General features: G+C 45.5%; 1 protein-coding gene across 5 annotated transcripts in view; it reads right to left on the bottom strand.

Annotated features, from left to right (window-relative positions):
• The window catches only part of EMSY (EMSY transcriptional repressor, BRCA2 interacting), a 99,830-nt gene extending 76,187 nt beyond the window's left edge, over positions 1-23,643 (bottom strand). For 3 of the 5 annotated variants that reach the window (XM_082246165.1, XM_082246166.1, XM_082246168.1), the window contains exons 1-5: positions 23,180-23,643; positions 19,561-19,660; positions 11,758-11,832; positions 7,695-7,870; positions 2,684-2,836 (exon numbers count right to left, since the gene is read on the bottom strand). In XM_082246165.1, the coding sequence (XP_082102291.1) occupies positions 2,684-2,836; positions 7,695-7,870; positions 11,758-11,832; positions 19,561-19,660; positions 23,180-23,249 (574 nt within the window). In that variant the 5' untranslated portion in view covers positions 23,250-23,643. Of the gene's footprint in view, positions 1-2,683; positions 2,837-7,685; positions 7,871-11,757; positions 11,833-19,560; positions 19,661-23,179 lie in introns of all 5 variants that reach the window. The other 2 variants (XM_082246164.1, XM_082246167.1) reach the window with 1 other exon arrangement.
• Between the last annotated feature and the right edge of the window lie 4,182 nt (positions 23,644-27,825).

Raw genomic sequence — 27,825 nt, 5'->3', positions numbered from 1 at the left:
CAGGGGTGTGCCCAGGAAGGGGACCACTCCGATGGAGAGTAAGTGGACAAGGGGCTAGCATGCACGGGAAGTGAGAAAGGGGGTGCCAAGGACCCTGAAGATAATACCAGTCAGGAACATATTCTTTACTTCACTTCAGTGGCAAGGTGAAGCAGCAGCCTTGCCGCACTCTTTACAGATAGTGTCCTCAGCAATTGTACATAGTTCAAGTTGGAGTATCCCACTCATCCCCTTCTCCCATCCAAGTTCTACAATCAAACACAAAAACCAAATCCCCTGGACTGTTCATTGTCTGAGCCAAGTCTTAAAGTGATAAGGCTTATGGACTGTTGCTATGGGTAAACCAGGGGAATCCATACTCAGCAGCTCCCAAGGGGGCTGCGCTACACACATTTTGCCTAAATATCCTGAAACTCTCAATTCACTATATCGTTCCGCCATATTTACTGCAAAACGATGAAAACACTCAGTAAATACCGCATAAATAGGCATTAAACTCAATTCACAGGAAAAAATATATAAATTAAATGAATGCAGCAATTCAGTGGTCCAGGCATGCAGTATTTAAGAAATATGTATGATTTTTAACTGGTTGCTAAGGAGCGCACAACTGCTTAATAACCAGTAACTGTCATGGTTGTGAGCAGGTGGCCGCCACTCTTTAGGTTCTCATTTTTGTGTAATTACTTGGACACTCTCAATACTATTGACTGTTTGCTTTTATCCACTTGCTTCACAAGCCTCTTCTGACACTTGGCTCCTACATGTAATAATCTGCTTTTTTTTTGCTAGAAAATTAATTAGAACCTCCAAACATTTTTTTTTTAGCAGAGATCCTAAAGAATAAAAGGGTGTGTGTTGCAATTTTTTAGGTCACACAGTATTTTCATACGCAATTTAAAAAAACACTTTTTTATGGATTTAAAAAAAAAAAAAACTGTAAAGTTAGCTACATTTTTTTGTATAATGTGAAAGATGATGTTACACCGAGTAAAATAGATACCCAATATATCACACTTTAAAATTGCATTTGCCCATGGAAATGCGGCAATCTACAGTGCCTAAAATTCTCCATAAGCGACGCTATCAATGCCTTTATCTTGCTCGGAAATTCGGGACAATACCTCACATGTGTGGTGCGATCACAGTTTACATATGCGTGCGGGAGTAAGGTATGCATTTGCGTGTTGTTGGGTGGGGGGGGGGCGCTTTCATTTTCATAATATATATATTTTTTTTTTTTTTTTTTGTACTGACTTTATTGCTATCACAAGGGATGAACATTCCCCCTTGTGACAGCAAGGGCTGTAACAGGTCCTCTTTAGGATGAGATTTGGGGTCTGGCCTCCCATGCAGCTGATCAGACACATATTGGTCTGATCGGCTGCTTTCCTGGCCGCTGGTGGTCAGGTAAACAAAGGGGTGGAACCAGAAGAGACAAACTACTCGTCGCTCCTGGTTTCCGGGGTTACAGAGAGAGGGGAACGACGTCAGTTTCTCTCTCTGTACAGGGCAGCCATCGCCGCCACCGCCGCTTGCATCACTCCGGGCACCGCGATGGGACAGGAGAGCCCGGAAGAGGCTGAGGCGGGAAGGAGTTCAGACCCCTGCCACCTGCAGAAGTGATTGAGTGGCTTTTTAGCCACTTTAATAAATTCTGCATTAAAGAGAATAGCCAGCTGAAAAGAATGATCCTGGGATGATGCCTGTTGGTGCATCATCCCGGTATAACCACTAAAACCTGAGGATGTACAGGAACATCCTTGGGTGGGAAGTGGTTAATTATGACCCAGTGGAGGGGATATTGTATCGATATCCGATTGACATGAAAATCTTCTTTCTAGCCCTGATGAAGAAGCCACTTAGACCCCCTAAACACGTTGACTACTTTTTGAATCGTACCCCTGACTTTCAATGGAATAAAGTTGTATATGGACCTCTTAGTGGTGTGGCGCTTCAATTTCAACCCCTTTTACATCACCCTACAAACCAAGGAGACTGTGGAGATTCTCTGGGGTGTAGAAGCCGCCTGCCCAGGAAACAGATCATTTACACCAACAGTAATACCTTAGGATAATATTAATGAACAAGTCACTCCCATTCATAAACATTGGCTCCACAGTGGTGTAGTGGTTAGCACTTTCACCTAGCAGCAAGAGGGTCGCTGTTTCGAATCCCAACCAAGACACTACCTGCCTGGAGTTTGCATGTTCTCCCTGTGCCTGCGTGGGTTTCCTCCAGGTACCCCGGTTTCCTCCCACACTCCAAAGACATGCTGGTAGGGTAATTGGATCCTGTATAAAATTGGCCCTACTTTGTATGCAAGAATGTGAGTTAGGGACCTTAGATTGTAAGCTCCTTGAGGGCAGGGACTGATGTGAAAGTGTAATGTATATGTAAAGCGTTGCGTAAATTGACAGCGCTATATAAGTACCTGAAATAATAATAATTATAATTTTGCACATGGACGCAGGCAAACAGCTATTTCTTCAGAACAACAAAAAGTAGGAATCTGCAACGTATATAGATTACCCAGAGGGGAAGGTTTTTTTCTCAACAAAAGTGGAGTGCAAAAAAAAAAAACAAACATGACTAAATATATAAATCTCTGGTGCGGTTGATGCCTACTGCAGATGCCCCCTCCAGTTAGTACGGGCCACAGGTACTGCAAGCCTTCACTTACTTTTCACATAGACTGTGCTGCCGCTGGGAAGGACGACCACATTGGAGGCTGGACTCGCAGGTCGAGGAGATTTGACAGTGGCCACACTTCCGCTGGGGACTGGGGTTGATGTGGGAGTCGACGTTGTACTTGTGTAAGAATAACACACGACCACTACAGAGAGAACAGACACTTGGCATTAGCTGACTTAACAGATATTTCCACTGCAAACATTTTTAAACACTTGCTGACCAGGCTTCTTCTGGCCCTTTGTATACAAGTTTAAATAAAAAAAAAACAAAAAACAAAAAAAACACTTAGAACCCCCAAACATACATTTTTCTTTTTTTTTAGCACAGACCCTAGGGAATAAAATGGCGATCATTGTAAGTTTTTATGTTACACAATATTTGCGCAACAGTTTTTCAAATGAATAAAAAAAAAAAAAACACACACACCCCAATTTTTTTGTAAAGTGTGAAAGATAATATTATGCCGAGTATATAGATACCCAAAATGTCATGCTTTCAAATTGCGCACGCTAGTGGTATGGCGACAAACTACAGTACTATTTTACGACGCTTTAAACGCCTTTACAGGTTACCAGTTTAGAATTACAGAGGAGGTCTAGCGCTAGAATTATTGTTCTCGCTCTAACATTCCCGGGGATACTTCACATGTGTGGTGCGAACACGGTTTAAATATGTGTACGTGACGTACCTACCGGGAGCACAGAGGGATGGGGCTCTTTAAATTTTTTGTTTTACCTATTTATTTTACATTTTATTTGTACGCGGTCTCTAACTTTTTTTTTTTTTTTTTAATTCAGATTACAAGGAATGTAAACATCCCTTGTGATAGAAATAAGGATGACAGGTTCTCTTTATGGAGAGATCGGATGTCAAAAAGACACCAAATCTTTTCCTTACCTTTAAAAGAAAAAAAAAAAAAAAGTTTTTGATCTTTTGCTTGGGGAAAAAAAAAAAAAAATTGTTATTTACTTCCAAGCCTGGACCAGAAGTGACAGTGACGCATGACGTCGCTCCGGTCCACCAAGGCCAAAGAGTCGATTAAAGTATATATTTTTTGATCACCTATGGGAGCAATCGGCCGCACTGTCGCATCGTTTCCTCGGGTAAACCGGCGGAAACGGTAAGCCTGAGAAACACCAGCAAGTGTGTAGCTGTTCTAAGATTTTTCAAGCTGCAGTGTGTAAGAGGCCTAACAGCCTCTAAAAGCTCCTGCCACTAAACGCTGCTAAAAGCCTATGTGTGCATGGACACATAGGCTAACATGGAGGGGCGTTTAGCGGGCGTAAAAAAAAAAAAAAAAAAAAAAAAAAAAAAAAAAAAAATTCAGACACCCCTAGAAGCAGCTGTAAAAACTTTTAGTGTGCATGAGGCCTTAGGGTTGAACATGTAACCTGTACCCAATGCTGCAGCCGCTGCCCAATCCCACCCACCCCCCTTCCTTGTGACAGCAATACTGGGAGAAGTTCCCTGCACTAGCTGTCACATTAGAAATCAGCGCGGCCATGCAGGGCTCCGACCACACTGCCGCGTCATTCATTCACACAGCTCTGTGTGCGAATGAACTACACGCTCTGACATCTTTAGCGGCTGTCAGCTTGTAGTTCTCAAAGAACTACCATGGCACTGGAGCACCGTGATAGTTCATTGATTCTTCCTGTCCGTGTATCTGCCTGCCTGTACGGGATGAACGGGCACACAGATACACTGACAGATCTGCAGGAGAACTGCAAGGCACCAGAGATCTGCTGATTGCTAGTGCAATGTTTTGCAGGCTTTAAAAAAATAAATAATAAAATAAAAAATAAAATAAATGCACATGCACATTAGGGATAGACCGATATGTTGTTTTTTCCAGGGCCGATACCGATACCAATATTTTGATCACAATGTATTGGTATAGGCCGATATTCTGCACAATCACACATCCAATGCAGAGTGACCAGCGCCCCCATCCAATGCAGAGTGACCAGCGCCACCATCCAATGCAGAGTGACCAGCGCCCCCATCCAATGCAGAGTGACCAGCGCCACCATCCAATGCAGAGTGACCAGCGCCACCATCCAATGCAGAGTGACCAGCGCCACCATCCAATGCAGAGTGACCAGCGCCACCATCCAATGCAGAGTGACCAGTGCCACCATCCAATGCAGAGTGACCAGTGCCACCATCCAATGCAGAGTGACCAGTGCCACCATCCAATGCAGAGTGACCAGTGTCCCCATCCAATGCAGAGTGACCAGTGCCACCATCCAATGCAGAGTGACCAGTGCCACCATCCAATGCAGAGTGACCAGCGCCACCATCCAATGCAGAGTGACCAGTGCCACCATCCAATGCAGAGTGACCAGTGTCCCCATCCAATGCAGAGTGACCAGTGCCACCTTCCAATGCAGAGTGACCAGTGCCACCATCCAATGCAGAGTGACCAGCGCCACCATCCAATGCAGAGTGACCAGCGCCACCTTCCAATGCAGAGTGACCAGTGCCACCTTCCAATGCAGAGTGACCAGTGCCACCATCCAATGCAGAGTGACCAGTGCCACCATCCAATGCAGAGTGACCAGTGCATGGGGATTAGAGCGCTGCCTGATTACACAAAGAGCGGGGTTCCTCTGCTTACCCGGCATGGGCGATCTCATACGAAGTCCCGCCTCCTGGACCAGCTCCTATGATAGATGTCACCAGTGTGCTGCCTATCATAGGTAGGAGCCGGTCCAGGAGGCGGGACTTCGTATGAGAGCGCCAGCGACAGGTAAGCAGAAGAACCCCGCTCTTTGTGTAATCAGGCGGCGCTCTTATCCCCCCCCCCGGATGTAGCCCTACCCTAAGAAAATATCGGTCATATCGGGCAAGTTTGTGGCCGGTACCAATACTTTCAAAAAAGTGAATATCGGCCTCCAATTATCGGCCAAACCAATAGTCGGTCGATCCCTAATGCACGTGCAATTACCTGCAAAAATTTGCATTATTTTTTTATTTTTAAATTGAACTTCTCCTTTCAAAGTAGAATTAGAGGCAAAACTTTTTTTTTTCCCATTTTGGAAAGAGCAAGGAAGGGTTAACACCCTAGTCAAATTATTATTTTTTTTTGCCATCTGCATCCCATTGCAGATTTCCCTTCCTGTCCCATACCCAAAAAACAGAAGTGAGAGCAAATCCCTGCAAATTAGGGGAATTCCTTGGGGACCGACTCCGAGGTCACCAGAACTAGTGTCCCCATTGGAAGATTTCCCTCTATTAATTTTCTGGGGACAAAATTTTGTGATTTTCTTTAGCTTTCACTGATAAAGGTAAACAATACAAATAGAGAGAGGGAATCTCCCTAATGGGGGCTCAGACAGCAATAAAAACTGACAGGTATTTAATTCCTACGCACGCTATAAAAAACAAAAAAAAAAAAAAAATAATGCATTTCCTTTAGTTATACTTTAAAGCGGAACTGCAAGAAAAACAGCCTAACATAATGATATTTATATAAAGGAATTTCTTTTACTCACTCACTAAAGGATTTACATTTCTGCCCATTCAGTCCTGAGACTTACACAGCTCTGCCAGACAGTCTATGAAAGCTGATGGCACTACTTTTTCAGTGGAATACAGTAGACCCACGACCCACCCCCCACCCTTAGTGCTGGATAGCAAAAGAATATAGAGAGATTGATATAGCCATCTATCTCCTCTTGCTAACATGTTCTTTCTTAGCATATCCACATAGAGAACATCTGATCTCTCAGTCTGACTGCTGTTGTACAGGGTAATACAAGAGGTTTACACCAAGAATAATTCGGTACATTTAATAAATGCTGAGCTGCATTACAATGCATCTTTTATCATGTATCTGCCTAGAGTGCAACATTAAGGCCTCGTTTACACTTTGCTGTCTGAAGAGCAATCTGTGGCTGGATCACTCTTCAGAGAACACTTAACAGGCGGTGAGGAGGCTAAATGCTGAAAAGTAAAGCATGCGTACACCCCCAGCTGCTGCCTGTGCCAGGTAAAGGGGGAGTGGTTGAGGAGGCGGCAGAAGCCCAGCATATTGCTGCCACCCAACTGCAAGTGTAAACGCTACCATCCATTTGCACACAAATATATTATATATATATATATATATATATATATATATATATATATATATATATATATAAAAAAATCTCATACATATGTACATACATACATACATACCTACCCATCATTTCCACTCCCCTGCTCGCATTAGGTGAGTGGAAATAAGCTGAGGGCAAGTGTGGAGCGGGGGCCAGACTAGGCTTGGGGGTAGGGAGGCAGATCTGATGCCCTGTAAAAAAGGTTGCACCCCTTTTGCCAGAAGTGATCAGCCAGCAAACTGTCGGGAGGATGGCTGGTCGGTTAACACAGAGAGAGAGAGAGAGAGAGAGAGTGTATCTCTTGCTGTGAAACAGCTTGGATCTAAAATGCTAGCCGCTGTCAAAGAAACAAAGTCCCGCCTCCTGGACCGACTCCTATGATAGACAAGAGGCGGGACTTGACAGCGGCCAGCGTTTCAGATCCAAGCTGTGTCACAACAAGAGATACTCTCTCTCTCTGTTAACCGACCAGCTATCCTCCCGATTCCTTCTTGTGATCCCCATGCAGTGATAGGCTGCATTAATAGGCACTGAAAAGCACTGATGAGGCTTCACTGATTTGCTTTATGTTAATATTGTTAAAGAAGTTGTAACTTAATTTTGCATGAAACATTTACCAGTGTAATTTCATGACAATTTACGAGGGCATGTTTAGGGGCGGAACTAGTGGTAGGCCCAGGTAGGGGTTAAGTGGGGCAACTAATGGCGAGTAACTCTTAAGGCCTGGCTAGTAGCTCAGGACTTGGAATTTCGAGCCCTGAGATAAAAAAAATATATATTTTATTATTATACACATTCACACACACCTCTATCCCAACTACAAACACCGCTGAACAATGTCACACACAAACATTACAATATCAAAGAATAAAATAAAGGAGATACCACCTTCCTCACCTTCCTTGTTCCCAGTCTCAGCAGGATCTGGAAGCGAAGAGTTGTGCTGTCCAGCAGCATTGGCTATGGCGTTGGCAGTGGCCGTGAAAGCCGTCTGTGGAACCAGGCGCGGCATCAACGGTACCAATCTTCGACCTTCGATGGACCATTCAGAAGAACTGTTTGGACCAGACATGCTGTAAAACGCAAAACAAACCGCACAAAAATAACAGTATGTACCACATGCACACTTTACAGCACGCCTTGCAGAAATAAGCAAGGTCCGCTTAATACAAAAGCCCCCCCTCCCATATTAATTAGCAGCATAAAAGTAAAAAAAATAAAATAAAAATATCTTGCACCCATGGCACCTAGGTGAAGGTGTAGTCATCCTTCCAACAAGATCCTGGGGAATGCCAAGTATCACAACTTTCATGAGATATGAAGGCAGTCAGCGATTTCCAGGACCTCGCAGGGAGGAGGAGGATGTGCAAACAACCCCGAGTGTAAGGTAAGGATATAGCTGTATCTATAGCCATTGTTTTTCTCCTGGTAAGTACAGTAATGCAATCAGCTCTGTCAGATATTTATTGTTGTAAAGTATGTTTAACTTTTTCCTCACTTCCTGTCCGGTAAAACATTGTCCCCAGAACAGGAAGAGAGGATCTCTCTAACGCACCCTGGATAGCATCAAAACCTGACAGGGGTTCAAAACTTTTTCCTATCTATCCAAAGTTTAAGAAAACACTTTTGGTCATAGATATATGCTAAAAACCTAATTTCATGCTGCTTTTTAGTATGGGAGAGGAGGCCCAAATATGTTGAGCGGGCCTTGCTTTTCACTATAAGGTCTGCTTTAAATTGCTTTTTGTTATAAAAAGTAAATAAATAAAAAAAACACCACTGGGCTTTTTATTTTTAATGTACGGCACACAAGCTTAACTGACTCATGCCACTGCCATTGCTTTCCCAACTAAAAGTATCTATGCCTAGAGGCTGTCATAGGCCAACTGCTTGCATCAGGGCTGTGGGATCTTGAGAAAGAGCACTGAGGGAGGGTGCTGAGGAAGCTCTGTACAGCACCCTTCCAGTTCCTTTCACCAGCCACGATCTGTCAGTATTGCATAGAGAAACACCAAGATCTAGTGAGGCCAATAACTGGGGTTTAAAAATTGACCACTTCCCTACCGGCCCAACTCCGACACTTCTCACATTCAGGTAAAAAAAAGTCTATTTTTTTTTTTTTTGCTAAAAAATTACTTAGAACCCCCAAACATTTTAATTATATTATATATATATATATATATATATATATATATATATATATATATATATATATATATATATATATATATATATATATATATATATATATATATATATATATATATTTTTTTTTTTAGTAGAGGCCCTAGAGAAAAAAAAATAGTAAGTGTTATAATTTTTCATGTAACATGGTATTTGCGCAGCGGTTTTTCAAATGCAATTTTTTTTTTGGGTGGGGGGGGGGGAAATACACTTCAATTAATTTTATTGCACACAAACACAATATAATACCCATTTTTTTTGGTTATTACCTCAAGCCTAATAGAGCATAGGTCTATCTGTTCTATAAAACTTTTTGTAATGCCTATAGAGAACACACACACATTATATATACAGTGGGTACGGAAAGTATTCAGACCCCCTTAAATTTTTCACTCTTTGTTATATTGCAGCCATTTGCTAAAATCATTTAAGTTCATTCTTCTTCCTCATGAATGTACACATAGCACCCCATACTGACAGAAAAACACAGAATTGTTGACATTGTTGCAGATTTATTAAAAAAGAAAAACTGAAATATCACATGGTCCTAAGTATTCAGACCCTTTGCTCAGTATTTAGTAGAAGCCCCCTTTTGATCTAATACAGCCAGGAGTCTTTTTGGGAAAGATGCAACAAGTCTTTCACACCTGGATTTGGGGATCCTCTGCCATTCCTCCTTGCAGATCCTCTCCAGTTCTGTCAGGTTGGATGGTAAACGTTGGTGGACAGCCATTTTTAGGTCTCTCCAGAGATGCTCAATTGGGTTTAAGTCAGGGCTCTGGCTGGGCCATTCAAGAACAGTCACGGAGTTGTTGTGAAGCCACTCCTTCGTTATTTTAGCTGTGTGCTTAGGGTCATTGTCTTGTTGGAAGGTAAACCTTCGGCCCAGTCTGAGGTCCAGAGCACTCTGGAGAAGGTTTTTGTCCAGGATATCCCTGTACTTGGCCGCATTCATCTTTCCCTTAATTGCAACCAGTCGTCCTGTCCCTGCAGCTGAAAAACACCCCCACAGCATGATGCTGCCACCACCATGCTTCACTGTTGGGACTGTATTGGACAGGTGATGAGCAGTGCCTGGTTTTCTCCACACATACCGCTTAGAATTAAGGCCAAAAAGTTCTATTTTGGTCTCATCAGACCAGAGAATCTTATTTCTCACCATCTTGGAGTCCTTCAGGTGTTTTTTAGCAAACTCCATGCGGGCTTTCATGTGTCTTACACTGAGGAGAGGCTTCCGTCGGGCCACTCTGCCATAAAGCCCCGACTGGTGGAGGGCTGCAGTGATGGTTGACTTTCTACAACTTTCTCCCATCTCCTGACTGCATCTCTGGAGCTCAGCCACAGTGATCTTTGGGTTCTTCTTTACCTTTCTCACCAAGGCTCTTCTCCCCCGATAGCTCAGTTTGGCCGGACGGCCAGCTCTAGGAAGGGTTCTGGTCGTCCCAAACGTCTTCCATTTGAGGATTATGGAGGCCACTGTGCTCTTAGGAACCTTAAGTGCAGCAGAAATCTTTTTGTAACCTTGGCCAGATCTGTGCCTTGCCACAATTCTGTCTCTGAGCTCTTCAGGCAGTTCCTTTGACCTCATGATTCACATTTGCTCTGACATGCATTGTGATCTGGAAGGTCTTTATATAGACAGGTGTGTGGCTTTCCTAATCAAGTCCAATCAGTATAATCAAACACAGCTGGACTCAAATGAAGGTGTAGAACCATCTCAAGGATGATCAGAAGAAATGGAAAGCACCTGAGTCAAATATATGAGTGTCACAGCAAAGGGACTGAATACTTAGGACCATGTGATATTTCAGTTTTTCTTTTTTAATAAATCTGCAACAATGTCAACAATTCTGTGTTTTTCTGTCAGTATGGGGAGCTATGTGTACATTCATGAGGAAAAAGAATGAACTTAAATGATTTTAGCAAATGGCTGCACTATAACAAAGAGTGAAAAATTTAAGGGGGTCTGAATACTTTCCGTACCCACTGTATATATATATATATAATTATATAAAAAACATGTTACACTACGTAAATAGATACCCAACATGTCATGCTTTAAAATTGCATATGCCTGTGGAATTGAACCAAACTATGATACTTAAAATTCTCCATAGGCAACACTTTATAAATGTTTCCAAGTACCAGTTTAGAGTTACAGAGGAGGTATGGCAGTAGAATTATTGCTCTAGCTCTACTGTTCGCAGCGATACCTCACGTGTGGTGGTGCAAACACTGTTAACATTATGCGTGCGCGGCCTACATATGCGTTCACCTTCATTGTAAATGATTATTTTTTTTTTTTTAACTTTATTATTAAATGTAACATAAACATCTTTTCTGACAGCAATAGGCAGTGACTGGTACTCCTTATGGAGAGATCTGGGGTCTATTAGACCCCAGATGTCTACTTTGCCCTTACAAGCATCTGATCAAACCAAGATCGGTACAATTAGATGCTTAACCAATTTAAAAAAATGGCACCGTTAACATCTGGGACACCGGAAGTGACGGAAATGCTGTTGCTTCCAGTTTCCCGTACCATAGAGATCATCGGGGACCTTCGGGTCCTCGACAATCTTTGTGGTCGGCCGGCAAAAGCCGTTCATTTGTTGCCTTTATTTTACTGGAGAGGTTTTAAACATCCAGAACAGCCACCTTTCAGCTGTTGTAGAGGGGAGGATGGGGATTTATATATTACAGTACACAGTAAAAAGCAGAACAAAATCAGAGCAATGCAAATATAAAATCAAGAGTTTTGCTATCTAAGTCTTACTTATGAGCGATGGTGGTGAGGCGCTCATCGTTCACCGCTCTGCGCACCTCCGCACGATGGCGCTCCGTAGAAATACTAAAGAAAAATAAAAAGAACGTTATACACTCAGCTTGAAGGGGGATGAGACAAAACTAGAACATCTTTATTAGCTTCCCGATCAGGCAAAGCCTACAATAAACCCCAACTTTGAGCTACAGCTGTATAATTCTTCACCCACCTGTTAAAATCTGAAAGAACTTCAGACTAAACTTTTAATTTTAGATAGGCTGGAATCTCAGGCAGTTTTTTTTTTTTTTTTTTTTTTTTGTTTTTTACTGCAGTGTTCCCAATGGGTACATTTATCTGTCATCAGGACAGGTGCGGGTTTACACCTTCAACAGGGTCGAAGCAGCAATAACAATTAAAGGATAAGTTCACCTTTCGTAACATGTTACACCAATATTCAGGGTGTAACATGTTACCAATGGACCAGCTCCCGCACCCACCTGATCCCCATTGTGACAGCTAGCGGAGTTCTTCTCCCTTCCCTTTAGCGGTCACAATTTAAAATACAGGGCACTGCCCTCACCACTGATTGGCAGGGCTATGTGCATTGAAAACTACAATGTCCTGCAGCCTTCCCGGATGTCGGCTTGTAGATTTCAATGAACTACTACAGCGCTGTGATAGTTCATTCATGTTTAGTGTCAGATTTTATATGAAAGCATCAGGGAAGCAGTTACACTGGTAGATCTGATGAAGACCATGGTACCAGCTGAAAAAAATAAAATAAATGTACATTTTTGTGTAGGTTAAAAAAAAAAAAAAAAAAATGTGCATTTGTAATTTTTGTTCTGTTTTAGGAGCCTGTGAAGCTTTGCACCCACAATTAGCAGATCATGGGTGCAATCTCATAGTTGCATAGTCAGGTTGAAAAAAAAAAAAGACAAGTCCATCTTCTGGCTCAACCAATAAAAAATACAAAAATAAAAAAAAAAACGGTATTGAAAACCCAACCATACAATCCCATATACACAATCCTATACCCACTGTTGATCCAGAGGAAGGCGAAAAAACCCAGCAAAGCATGATCCAATTTGCTCCAGCAGGGGAAAAAAATCCTTCCTGATCCCCTGAGAGGCAATTGGATATTCCCTGGATCAACTTTACCTAAACAAAAATGTTAGTACCCATTTATATTATGTACACCTAGGAAAGAATCCAGACCTTTTTTTAAAGCAATCTACTGACCTCGCCAGAACCACCTCTGGAGGGAGTCTATTCCACATTTTCACAGCTCTTACGGTGAAGAAACCTTTCCGTTCTCAGGTTCCTCTCAGTGATGGGGGAACCTTGGCACCCCAGATGTTTTGGAACTACATTTCCCATTAAGCTCAACTACACTTCAGAGTGCATGAGCATCATGAGAAATGTCGTTTCAAAACATCTGGGGTGCCAAGGTTCATCATCACTCTAGATCAGGGATCCTCAAACTAAGGCCCTCCAGCTGTTGCAGAATTACACATCCCATGAGGCATTGTAAAACTCTGACATTCACAGACATGACTAGGCATGATGGGAATTGTAGTTCCTGAACAACTGGAGGGCCATAGTTTGAAGACTCCTGCTCTAGATTGATAATGTAAGCTGTCTGCTCGTACCTTGTACAGGCAGGCAGTTACACAATGACAAGACGACTCAATGGACTACTAGAGTGCTCACTAGCGCCCTGGTAGTTCATTGAGAATTACGAGCCATCAACCGCAAAGGCTGTCAGTACTTGTGGTTGATTCACAGAACTCTGAGAATAATTGACGCAGCCATGTGGGTGGAGCCCTGTACAGCGGTGTTCTTCTAAAATTGTGACAGTGGTTGCAGGGAGAGGATCCCCGGCCCGCTGTCACAATGAAAGGAGGAGGGGGAGGAAATCAGGTAGAGCAGGGGTCTTCAAACTATGGCCCCCCAGTTGTTCAGGAACTACAATTCCCATCATGCCTAGTCATGTCTGTGAATGTCAGAGTTTTACAATGCCTCATGGGATGTGTAGTTCTGCAACAGCTGGAGGACCGTAGTTTGAGGATCCCTGGGGTAGAGGCTGCAGGAGCATGTTACATGTTCCACTCTAAAAACGGGTGGAACATGTTCCCAAAGGTGAACTTACCCTTTAAATGTGGTGGTTGTATTAGTTTTCTGTTCCAAGGTCTCTTTCTTTTATATTCCCCTAGTAAATCTGGCAGTAACACATCTTCTCCTGGGGTGACAACACTCACAGTACTCTTATACACAGGGAAGCATTGTTGTCACCCTAAGATGCTCTTCTGGTTTGGGCTACAAACATCTTCCCCTCTCTTTTAGGCCACAGCACAGTTCACCCGCAGTTTCCCATAGATTTTCTATTATGTTCTGCGTTTTCTGGCACAATTTGTGAAAGCACACCAAAGATGCAGCATGCAGAATTTGTGCTATTCAAGAACTGTGCTAAAAAAAAAAACGCAGGACAGATTTGAAAAGCGATAGGAAACCGCGGATCATCCGCATGAAAACTATTAGGTACACTGTGCTGTGGCCAAACTTCAGCGGGTCAGTGTGAATGGGGACGTATAGAGAAGGGCAGTGGGGTTGATTTACTAAAGGTAAAATTGTCTGTGCACTGCAAGTGCAGTTGCTCTAATTCTGAGAGAAACATGCAAGGAAAATGAAAAACTGCATTTTTGCTTGCACATGATTGGATGATAGAAATTAGCAGAGCTTCCCCTCAGATCTAGAGCAACTGCACTTGGAGTGCACAGTACATTTTCCTTTAGTAAATCAATCTCATTGTGTTTTAGTTCACAGAGAAAGCTGAGAAAGCTGGTAACATTGTTCGAGATCGCAGTTCAATGCACAGAGTTACAAGGTCACTGGATTTCTGTCAGGATCAACAAGTATGGTACATAACTTGCAAAAAAGGTCTCTCTCTCTCAATATATGAGCTGCATAAGAAACATCCTGATATAGAAGTGCATCTAGTTTTGTTGCCAATTCAAAAACCCTAAAGTGATTGTAGTGGTAAACCTTCTCCTTTCGGGTCCCACCGTGCCCCCCCGTGTCCAGTGCCCCATGGGAAACCGCTTCCTAAAGGGGCACTCATGCATGCTCACTCCAGAGCCCACTGCTGCGTCCATTGACACAGACAGCGGGACTCTGCCCCGCCCCCTGCTCCCTCATCACTGCCTTTGATTGACAGGAGTGGGAGCCAATAGCTCCCGGTGCCTCAGCAAAGTCAGTGAGACCAGGAAGTGAGGGGAGAAAAGAGCTGCAGAAGTGCACAGCGCTGGACCAAATGAGAGCTAAAAGAAGTAAAAAGGGGGTGAGTGGTTGAGGGTGGAAAAACTCCATGGTTGTGTTGCACTTTTCCTGCTTCACAACCGCTACCCCCTTTAGTTACAGAGGCAGCCGTCAGGGGTCTAAACGTGATGTATACATGCCGTGCAGGAATTCTTCCTCGCTGCAATCAAGGGGCTACAACAGACTGGGAGGAGGCAATGCAACACCTCCTCACTGCCTGTCAAAAGCTTTCTGAGGAGCAATCTGAATGCAGATCACTCTTCATAGATCAAAGCAAGTGCTTACAATCCCTTAAAGTGGAACTTCACTCTTTCAATCAAAATTTGCTCGGTTTAATCCTCATGCTGCTAACATTAGTAAATAGATAAAAAAAAAAAAGTATATCATATTTACTTGTTTTAAAGGTTTTTTGTTTTTTCGATGTAAGAAAACAAGAATTTTACTCTTTAGAGTCTAGGATAATAAATGCATATTAGGTTACAGTGTACATACAATTTATATCAATATTCATAGTTTGTTCTTTTGGATAATAGTAGTGAAAAATGGATAGATAGGGCGTAATGAGCCGTCTGATAGAAAAAGCATGGTGCGTCAAGTAAGCCCTACGTGTTTTGTGGAATCGCTCCACTTCCTCAGGGAAGATGCATCAAATGACTGTGAAAAAACAGAAGAACCAATATGGTCTTGTGTTAAAAAACCAGACTATAGAAAAAGATAGTAACTAAGGGGAGGAAAATTACCCACTACTTTACATTGTAACAAAGTGCCATTTCTTCAGTGTGGTCACATGAAAAGGTATAATAAAATATTTACAAAAATGTGAGGGGTGTACTCACTTTTGTGAGGTACTGTGTGTGTGTGTGTGTGTGTGTGTATGTAATATATATATATATATATATATATATATATATATATATATATATATTAGGGATGCACTGAAATGAAAATTTTGGGCCGAAACTGAAAATTCAGGATGCTCTTGGTCGAAAATCGAAACCGAAAATGACTTTTTTCGCCCTAATGATTTTAAATTAGATCAGCAGTGATGAGTTGCCTGTCATTCATCTAACAGCTCAACATACATAGTGGGCAAGCTAGTTCAGATGACAGCGTCCTGTGCAGCCTGCAGGAAAGGAATTGTGTATGCCTGTATGGCTGTAGCAATGCTGCAAAAATGTTTGTTGTGTTGTGACAGTGGGACGCCGCCCCTACCAGAAGACTCCAATCAGCGATCTCCGCCATTGGCTAAGAGAGCTGACTGGGAGTCAGTCGGCTGCTGGTTTTTCAGCATGCTTGTCTGACTTCTGTTGGACAGACCTATCAGATTCTGCAACCTAAAGGGAAGTTCGGCCAAAAACAAACTTACTGAGCATGTGCCATTTGTTCCAACATGGCCGTAATGCATTGCAATAGGTTTCCTAATGTGACAGAACACGTAGCATCGGCAGACATTTTCTTACACTCACACAAGTCTTGAATTGTACATTTATTGTAACAGAAAATGCTGTGAATCGCATACTCCACACAGCGGTGTGTGGTGCAAATTCCAAGAAGTAGATAGTAATAAAATGTGAACAGCAATATTCAAATGAAATATAACATTATTCGCATACTAGACAATGCTCAAAAATAATGTGCAAATAATGCAACAGATCAGGAATAAATTCTTAATAGATGTGCAACTATAACAATAAGTGCTGAAAAATGGGTATCATAATTTATGATACCCATTTTTCAGCACTTATTGTAAAATGTGCGCATGTTATGGTTAGGAATGTATTCCTGAATCGGTTGCATTATTTGCACATTTTTTTGAGCATTGTCTAGTATAGGAATCATGCTGTTATATTTAATTTGATTATTATCAACTTTTTGGGATTTGCATCACATACCGCTGCGTGGAGTATGCGATTCACGTCATTTTAGAAAGAGAGCGCTTTAATGGGAAATTGCATTGAAGAGTTATTGCTGGACCTTAACACATTGTGGGAGAGAGAGAGAGATAGCATTGAAGAGTTAATGCTGGACCGAAACACACTGTGAGGGAGGGGGGAGAGAGAGAGATTGATTGCATTGAAGAGTTATTGCTGGACCTTAACACATTGTGGGAGAGAGAGAGAGATAGCATTGAAGAGTTAATGCTGGACCGAAACACACTGTGAGGGAGGGGGGAGAGAGAGAGATTGATTGCATTGAAGAGTTATTGCTGGACCTAAACACACTGTGGAGGCACAACTGCAAGCAATGACAGAGAGATCTCTCTCCAATGGCAAGCTGCACTAGGCTGTGATTATACATTTCATCCGTTCTAACTACCGACGCTTTTGGAGGAGAAAAGGGGACAAGCTGTTTTTTACACAAGCAGATATCCATGTTACATTCCTCCGCAGCGAACAGCACATGAAGGGAGGAGGTGGGTGGACCGATTCAGCAGCAATAGGGTCGGAGGAGGATCCGCTATGCATTCTGGGTCCCTCTCCCCCGAGACGTCACTGGTTGCTAGACGCTAGTCGGCTGGCCATCTAGCAACCCCTGTAAATCACAATGAAGCGCCAGCTTAGGATCGCAGCGGTCAGCAGAGATACCCGCAAATAACAGGGAAGTGAAGGGCTCACTTTTTACGGATATCAGCGGCAATACATTTTCGGCATCCTTAACCCCTTATCGGCCGAAATTGGATAGTTACATTTTCGGCCGAAATTATCGGTGCCCGAAATTTCGGTGCACCCCATATATTTATATATATATATATATATATATATATATATATATATATATATATATATTTCACTTTTGTGAGATACTGTGTATACACACACACACACATATATATATATATATATATATATATATATATATATATATATATATATATATATATATATATATATATATATAAAAAGATAATAGAATCCGCGCTAAGGAATCAAAGGATATAGATGTGTACAAATAAGCTGCAGCCTCACTTAAACTATAGCCAAAAGACTATATAAATAGATGAGAATGGAGGTGATGGCGCTGCTTATATTATAAAGTGTAATTAGGTAGATATACTTATGTAAACATATATCATCGGATGAATTGTATATTGACCAAACCGGGTAAATGTGCAAATATACAGGGGAGTATTATACAAAGTGCACCAAAAAGTGATAGTACTAATTAATATATAAAATAAGTTCGTGGACAGAAAATTGTGCAAAAGCAATGAATGTGCGGGAAACTTCTTTCCAAAGTGTGACAATAAGTGATGATCAGTCAATTCATATACTAGAATAAATCCATAAATAGGTGAGTATACCCAGAGAGATAGGTGGGCAGTGACTTACGGTGACCCCCAAGCTGCAGAAGACTTTGTATAATACTCCCCTGTATATTTGCACATTTACCCGGTTTGGTCAATATACAATTCATCCGATGATATATGTTTACATAAGTATATCTACCTAATTACACTTTATAATATAAGGAGCGCCATCACCTCCATTCTCACACACACATATATATATATATATATATATGAAAAATAAATATATATATTCTTTTTTCTGTTGGGGAATACTTGTTTGTTCCCGGCTTGTTCCTTGAGCCCCTATATCACAGTTCCCGGGACAGACTCTTGGAGTGGCCGTACTGTTGCAGGCTCATTCACCTCATATTCAGCCCAAATGTGAGTATATTAGGGGGGAGGGTAATTTTCCTCCCCTTATTTACTATCTTCTTCTATAGTCTGGTTTTTAACACAAGACTATATTGTTTCTTATGTTTTTTTCACAGTCATTTCATGCATCTTCCCTGAGGAAGCGGAGCGATTCCATGAAACGCATAGGGCTTACTGATGCACCATGCTTTTTAAATCAGATGGCTCATTACGCCCTATCTATCCATTTTTTTACTACTATACTCTGCTGCTGAACTGGCTCATGCTATTTAGGACAACTGCTTTACATTCATTATGCCATGTACCTTATGTGGCTGTTAGTTTTCATGTATATTGGTTTTCAATTCACCATGAATATGGTTACAGATCTATGTATGTACATTGTAACATGAAATGCTTTTATTATCCAAGAGAACAAACTATGAATATTGATACTATATGATGTATGTACATTGTAACCTGATAAGCATTTATTATCCTAGAGAATCAAGTTCTTGTTTTTTTACATTGACTATTTTTTCCATGCCGCACCACTCATATAAAGTCCCAAAAATTCCCCTTCTTTTTCTTTCATGTAATGCTCTTCAGAGAAGATCGGAGGCAGGGTGCTGGGAGTTTATAGGAGCCCAGCAGCCCCTGCCACCAAACTCCGAACCCGACCATCGGCAGGCCCAGTAATGACGTCGCTGGATTTCAGAAGAAAAACTTCCTTGAAAACATAATAATCAAATTGAAAATGTTTAATTTTATGTTGATCAGGGGGAGGAGAGTAAACAAAGAAAGATAACATATGCAAATAATACACTTCAGTTTTAATACAGTTCATGGAAAGCTACCTCAGGACTTTCGAAAGTTCTCCCAGAAGATCCTTCTTCTCTTTGCTGAGATCGCCCTGTGCACGGAGGGCGCTAATAACGCCCGCATACGCCTCCAGCTCTGGTAAAACAAAACATAAATCAATGCTGTAGATCACACATCCATTAAAAATACTCAATTGTGCTCTCTTACAGCTTCCCGGGACTACTCCCTGGACTCTCATCATAATGTTCACATCCTTCCTTTGAAAACTCCCTGAACCCCCCTCCCCCTCTCAGTCCATGGTCACATTAGGCTGGCAGTACAATAAACCATGATTGGGTTTGGGTCTCACAATGCCAGAGCTGTATTAAAGCCGGACTTTTTTTTTTTTTTTTTTTTTTTTTATGTATCCCAAGCCCCCTAGAATATGTGCAATACTCACCTTTAATTGAGAGTTGTCCCCTGCAGTACCTCTTCTTTGCCACAAGATTCCCTCAGTCTACTGCACTGAATGAGCCCAGTGGCCCCTCCCCCTGATCAGGGCACCCTGCATCAATCAGGACTGCTCAAAGCTGAGAAAAGCCAGATAAATGACCCATTACATCAGGCATCACTAAATGGCGGACCGCGGTCCGGATCCGGACCCAGTTAATGTCTCAACCGGACCCCTGCGGTCCCCACCCTTTAGAGTCGTTCTGCCCACAGCCATCACCACTGCCAGTCTCACAGAGCCAACAGCTGGAGGCAGGAAAGCTATAGACAGAGGGCGGGGGCTACCCAAGTTAACAAACAGGTGATTGGTTGCGAGGATACAGGGCGGTCATTGCACAAACATGCGATTCGGACCTCTGCTGGAAGAATATTTTACTGACTGGACCTTTGTAAATTTTAATTCAATACCCCTGCATTACATCATGTGACCAAACAAAAGATAATAGCAAATGTTAAAAAAAAAAAAAAAAAGAGGCATTAAATACTGGGGTCCTCAAGCAGGCCACTGGGGGAGGGGGGCCCAGAGCCTGAAGTTAGGCTTTACGTTTTTTGGGACTTCTGTGGTGCTGGGAGCACGGGACCTAGTTTACCCTGGATCAGCGTTACGAGTTGCTATGGTGTAGGTGAGCTGGCTACGGGCATCATAACTAACATCAATGCTCTACAGCCAGGGGACATGACATCATTCGTTGCTATAGTGATGGCGGCCTGCTCACTTGCATGACTCCAACCAAGGGCAAGCTGGATTCAGGAGAAAATAAAGTCGGCCTTCTCCACTTCCCTCCCTCTGCCAGGGTGCTGTTAAGGCTCTGATGTGAATTGGGCACTGTGTGATTTTTGGGGGGGGGGGGGGGTGGACTTTGCTGTGATGAAAGAACTCTGATGGAGGGACTATGTGAGACTTGGAAGGGCTCTGTGATTGGAGGGGGTCCTGTAATACGGAGACTCATATATAGGAGGCCACTGATGAATAGGGCCAATGTTGATATGATGAGGGGCTGTCATGTAAATGGGAGAGTCCCACAGTATAAAAGGAGGGGGGGTTCCCGCAGCATGAGGGGAGGGGGGGGTCCCACGGCGTAAAGAGATGGGGTGAAGGGGGGAATCCCACGGCAGAAAAAGAGGAGGTGGGTGCCACGGCATAAAGAGAGGGGGGGAAGGGGGAGTCCCGTGGTGGAAAGAGAGTGGGTGAAAGGTGGAGTCCCGCAGCAGAAATAAGAGGGAGGGTCTCATGGGGTATAGAGAGGGGGTGAAGGAGGGAGGAATCCCGTGGGGGAAAGAGAGGGGGTGTGAAGGGAGAGGGTCCAGCGGGGGGAGTGAAAAGGGGGGGGTAGTCTGGCGGAGAAAGAAGGGTAGGTGAAGTGAAGAAGGGCGGGGGGGGGGGAAGTCCCGTGGGGGAAAGAGAGGTGGGTGAAAGGGGGGGGGGGGGGTGTCCTACAGCTGAAAGGGGGGGTGAAGTGGGGGGCCCCGCGGGGAAAGGGAGGGGGTGAAGGGGGGATTCCCGCAGGGGAAAGCGGGGCGGGAGTCCCATGGGGGAAAGAGGGGGTGAATCCTGTGGGGGGAAGAGAGGGGGGTGAAGGAGGGGAGAGAAGGGGAGGGTCCCGTGGGGGAAAGAGAGGGGGGTGTGAAGGGAGAGGGTCCAACGGGGGAGTGAAAAGGGGGGGTAGTCTGGCGGAGAAAGAAGGGTAGGTGAAGTGAAGAAGGGGGGGGAGGGAGTCCTGTGGGGGAAAGAGGGGGGTGAAGGGAGAGGGTCCAGCGGGGGAGTGAAAAGGGGGGGGGGGGGGGAGTCCGGCGGAGAAAGAAGGGGAGGTGAAGTGAAGAAGGGGGGAGGGTCTCGCGGGGGAAAGAGGGGCGGTGACAGGGGAGGGAATCCCGTGGGGGAAAGAGGGGGGGAGCCCCCCAGGGGAAAGAGAGGAGGGTGTGAAAGGAGAGGGTCCAGCGGGGGTGTGAAAAGTGGGGGGGGGGGTATTCCTGCAGGGGAGGTGAAGTGAAGAAGGGGGGGGGATTCCCGCAGGGGAAAGTGGAGCGGGAGTCCCATGGGGGAGAGGAGGGTGTGAAGGGAGAGGGTCCAGTGGGGGAGTGAAACGGGGGGGGGGGGGGGAGTACCGTAGGAGGAAAGAGGGGGGTGAAGGGGGGAGCGAAAGGGAGGGTCCCATGGGGGAAAGAAGGGGTGGGTCCCATGGGGGAAAGAAGGGAGGGGGGGAGGGAGTCCTGCGGGGGAAAGAGGTGCGGTAAAAGCGGGGGATCCAGCGGGGGAAAGAGAGGAGGGTGTGAAGGGAGAGGGTCCAGCGGGGGAGTGAAAAGGGGGGGGGGGGGGGGGGGAGTACCGTTGAGGAAAGAGGGGGGTGAAGGGGGGAGCGAAGGGGAGGGTCCCATGGGGAAAAGAAGGGGAGGAGGGGGGGGGGGGAGGGGAGTCCTGCGGGGGAAAGAGGGGCGGTGAAAGGGGGGGGTGTGAAGGGAGAGGGTCCAACGGGGGAGTGAAAAGGGGGGGTCCTGCAGGAGAGGTGAAGTGAAGAAGAAGGGGGGGGGAGGGTGAGGGAAGTCCCTTCGCAAAAAGAGGGGGTGAAAGAGGGAGTCCCACTGCAGAAAGAGAGAAGGGGGGGTCCCATGGCCAAAAAGGAAGGGGGGAATCCTGCGATATAAAGGGGGGAGGGTAATTTCATGAAGGCATTGTGTGTATTTTCTCCGACTCAGGTTTCCCATTGAGAAGTAACATTTACATTGCAGACCGGGGTGCCTTGGGACTTTCTGCACTTGTAAAGGGTGCAATGACTGCTTTGGTCAAGCACAAACCACCGCTTAGCATTATAACTGTGTGGGAGGCCCTTTAAATAGAGAAGCCGCCATGTGGTCATTTTAGGTCATACAGCACGTTTATCAATGGAGAACTTCGCTTTCCTTCCCCAGCACTGCCATCAGTATGCAGGGTTATTGCTTGACTGACAGGTTCTCTTTGGTCACCTCCCTACAATGACTTGTATTCATATATAAGTGAGCAAAGCGCCACCTGCCGGCGGAGCCCCGAACACACCTCCAGTGTTTACATTCAGCCAGGCAGCGCGAGTACGTCACTCAAGGGGGGCGTGCCCTCCATCATTTATACACAGACATGCCGCGCATGCGCAGTGTGCAGGGACTAGAAGTGAGAATGGAGGGAATAGTTACCCAGCTTGCGGAGGATCCTCTTACACTCATCCCGGCTGAAGTCCAGCAGGGTGGGCCACACCACAGGCATCCTGTCCCGGCGTCCTCTGCGGTTACTCAGGCCTGGAAGGCATCACCCCCCACAGCCCCTGTCACTCTGCTGGGGGGGGGACACCACAGCCCGCCCTGTCAGGAGCAGACTAATAGCGGGACACTCGGGGAGTCCTGCTGAGACTCTCGTGGTGGGCAGTGATTAAAGCCTCCCGGCCCTCTGAGGGAGAAGTCGCTGCCAACACAGATCCAGCGGGTTTGATTGCAGCTCCCTACGTCAAGATGGCGCGCCGGCGACATTGCGCATGCGCGGGGTACGACGGAAGAGGCGCTTTCCAAACCTGATTGGCTGAGGGACCGAGGGGGTAAACAGAGAGCTGGATTGGGCGGGGACGGAGGCCAGCGAGGGACATTGTGGGAGATGTTATAACGCCCTCTAGATGGTACTGCAGCGCTGGAGGAATCAGTGGCTGCGCTACGGAATAGTTCGGCAGACTTTCATAAACTAGAAGTATTTATTTTAATATCATCATTATAATACTTTCTTTCTAAGGTACATGGCGGTAAGTCTCTGCCGTGTCTATTCTGACTTCTATTAATTCATGTCGGTTGGTACCCCTGTGTGAGAGAGGAAGGGGGAGGGGAGGGACGATGGTGATTGGATGTCCGCTATGATATGTCCAAATACACTCCAGTAATACATAAGTACTACACATAGAACAAAGTTCTCCATACTGGGACCAGTGCTATTCTCCATACTGGGACCAGTGCCATTCCCCATACTGGGACCAGTGCCATTCCCCATACTGGGACCAGTGCCATTCTCCATACTGGGACCAGTGCCATTCCCCATACTGGGACCAGTGCCATTCTCCATACTGGGACCAGTGCCATTCTCCATACTGGGACCAGTGCTATTCTCCATACTGGGACCAGTGCTATTCTCCATACTGGGACCAGTGCTATTCTCCATACTGGGACCAGTGCCATTCCCCATACTGGGACCAGTGCCATTCTCCATACTGGGACCAGTGCCATTCCCCATACTGGGACCAGTGCCATTCCCCATACTGGGACCAGTGCTATTCTCCATACTGGGACCAGTGCTATTCTCCATACTGGGACCAGTGCCATTCCCCATACTGGGACCAGTGCCATTCTCCATACTGGGACCAGTGCCATTCCCCATACTGGGACCAGTGCCATTCTCCATACTGGGACCAGTGCTATTCTCCATACTGGGACCAGTGCTATTCTCCATACTGTGACCAGTGTCATTCCCCATACTGGGACCAGTGCTATTCTCCATACTGGGACCAGTGCTATTCTCCATACTGTGACCAGTGTCATTCCCCATACTGGGACCAGTGCTATTCTCCATACTGGGACCAGTGCCATTCCCCATACTGGGACCAGTGCCATTCTCCATACTGGGACCAGTGCTATTCTCCATACTGGGACCAGTGCTATTCTCCATACTGTGACCAGTGTCATTCCCCATACTGGGACCAGTGCTATTCTCCATACTGGGACCAGTGCCATTCTCCATACTGGGACCAGTGCTATTCTCCATACTGGGACCAGTGCCATTCCCCATACTGGGACCAGTGCTATTCTCCATACTGGGACCAGTGCTATTCTCCATACTGGGACCAGTGCCATTCTCCATACTGGGACCAGTGCCATTCTCCATACTGGGACCAGTGCTATTCTCCATACTGGGACCAGTGCCATTCTCCATACTGGGACCAGTGCCATTCTCCATACTGGGACCAGTGCTATTCTCCATACTGGGACCAGTGCTATTCTCCATACTGGGACCAGTGCCATTCTCCATACTGGGACCAGTGCTATTCTCCATACTGGGACCAGTGCCATTCTCCATACTGGGACCAGTGCCATTCTCCATACTGGGACCAGTGCCATTCTCCATACTGGGACCAGTGCCATTCTCCATACTGGGACCAGTGCCATTCCCCATACTGGGACCAGTGCCATTCTCCATACTGGGACCAGTACTATTCTCCATACTGGGACCAGTGCCATTCTCCATACTGGGACCAGTGCCACTCCCCATACTGGGACCAGTGCCATTCTCCATACTGGGACCAGTGCCATTCTCCATACTGGGACCAGTAGCCATTCTCCATACTGGGACCAGTGCCATTCTCCATACTGGGTCCAGTGCCATACCCCATACTGGGGCCAGTGTCATTTCCCATACTGGTACCAGTAGCCCGCTGCCATCTCCATACTGGGATCAGTAGCTCGCTGCCATCCCCATACTGGTACCAGTAGCCCGCTGCCATCCCCATACTGGTACCAGTAGCCTGCTGCCATCCCCATACTGGTACCAGTAGCCCGCTGCCATCCCCATACTGGTACCAGTAGCTCGCTGCCATCCCCATACTGGTACCAGTAGCCCGCTGCCATCTCCATACTGGGAGCAGTAGCTCGCTACCATCCCCATACTGGTACCAGTAGCCCGCTGCCATCCACATACTAGGACCAGTAGCCCGCTGCCATCCCCACACTGGGACCAGTAGCCCGCTGCCATCCCCATACTGGGACCAGTAGCCCGCTGCCATCCCCATACTGGGACCAGTAGCCCGCTGCCATCCACATACTGGGACCAGTAGCCCGCTGCCATTGCCATACTGGGACCAGTAGCCCGCTGCCATCCCCATACTGGGACCAGTAGCCTGCTGCCATCCACATACTAGGACCAGTAGCCCGCTGCCATCCCCACACTGGGACCAGTAGCCCGCTGCCATCCCCATACTGGGACCAGTAGCCCGCTGCCATCCCCATACTGGGACCAGTAGCCCGCTGCCGTCCCCATACTGGGACCAGTAGCCCGCTGCCATCCACATACATGGACAGGTTCATTATTGCCCCTTTCCTGGGGTGTGTTCTCTTTTTTTCCTATCCCAGAAGAAAGAACAATGCCTGGGCGGGTCTGTGGGGGGGTCAGCACCAAGGAACATGTCAGTATTATAGCTGGAGCTGCTTTCCTAAATTTTAAAGCCCATCTCCGGGCAAAAACACCAAAAGTTTCCCATGCAGTGGTGCTGTGCCTGCCCTGCACAGGTCAGCTACTCATTTCCTCTTGTAGTGAGGAGAAAGCTTCTAGTGATTGTAAAGTCTCGTGCTTTTTCACCTTTATGAATTCTATGCATTAAGGTGAAAAACCTTCTGTGCTTCAGCTTGCACCCCCCCCCTTTTTTTTTTTTCTTTACTGAGCCCAATCGGATCCAGCGATGTGCAGGAGCGAATCGGCTTTCCGTTGAGGCTTTCTGGGAGTGGCCAGCAGTGCCAGGGGAGCACCCCAGAGGAGGAGGATTGGGGTTGCTCTTTGCAAAACCCTTGCACTGAGCAGGTAAGTATTACATGTTTGTTATTTGTATTAAAAAACAAAACAAACTTTTACAACCCTTTTAAGCTCATCGGATTCTTCGTTCCACTGAAAAACGACGCTCCCCCACGGTCCAGTGGTAGACTGTCCCTGGTCTTTAAATCCTGCTCTTGGCTTGGTGACATCAGGAAAAGTCCACAACTCAAGACCACTGGAGTGTGGGGGTGCCGGACCAGTTTTGCGCTGAGAGGATCAGGTAAGTAAATCTCCTTTCTCCTCACCCCCTAGACAGAAACGAGCAGGTAACCCATCTATGAGGATTTTTTTTCTCTCCCAAAGACGGGCTTAAAAATCCTTCCTCCCCAGTTCATGTGCTGCTGCATGCTGACTAGGGGGGGGGGGTGGATTAAGAGATGAGCTCATCACTGTACTCCTTTACCCTCACTGTCCAGTAATAGGCTGGGGTGGCTTCATGCCTGGGCTCAGAGGAAGCTGACCATCATTTGACCCAGAAAACTGAGGACATCTAGTGGTGGATAATAAGTACTGCTAGGAACAGCTCCGGATTGAATGTATTACAGCAAAAGCTTTGCTTTTTTTTTTTACTTTATCTTTTTAGTTTTGTTTTTTTTTCCAAGTAATAGTAAAGCCCCCCCCCCCCCGGTTACTTGTATCTACAGGTAAGCCTATAATAAAGCTTACCTGTAGGTACAGTAAATATCTTCTAAACTTGTACCGTGTAGGAGATATTTGCTATAGTAGTGTAATGTTCTGGTACCTTTGGGTACCCTAATTACTCTTTCATAAGTGTATGCGCCCCACCATTCTCTTTTGGTAAGGTGCGCATACACCTTTAAGACTGATGCTGTCATCACTGAGCGCCGGACTGGATGGCTATTTAGATCGCCGGCTCTCACTCACATGTGTTCGTTCAAACTGCTTTGTGCCTTGATGCTAACCTGTCTTGAAGCTCTCATGCTTGCAAGCTTACCTCGCTGTCGGAACCACGCTGCGCTGATCCCTGTATCCCGCTACCGGATCATCCGCTCTTGCCGAACCTCTCCTCTGCTACATTGCTATTAGTGATAAGTACCCCGTAGGGGAAACCTCTATAACTTTCATACTAAAGCTTACACTATCTAGCTCTGCATACTAAGGACTATTACTACATCTGCATTATCTAAGATTGCTAGCTCTTGAGCCTACTACCACCTGTTCTTGCACTGGGTTGATCTCTCCTGTATGTCCACCTGCTACTCTG

The sequence above is a fragment of the Pelophylax lessonae genome (assembly GCF_965119305.1).
Source record: "Pelophylax lessonae genome assembly, chromosome: 2".
Classification (NCBI taxonomy): Eukaryota; Metazoa; Chordata; class Amphibia; order Anura; family Ranidae; genus Pelophylax; species Pelophylax lessonae.
Note: the sequence above shows the minus strand (reverse complement) of the source record. Positions and strands in the feature narration are given on the sequence as shown.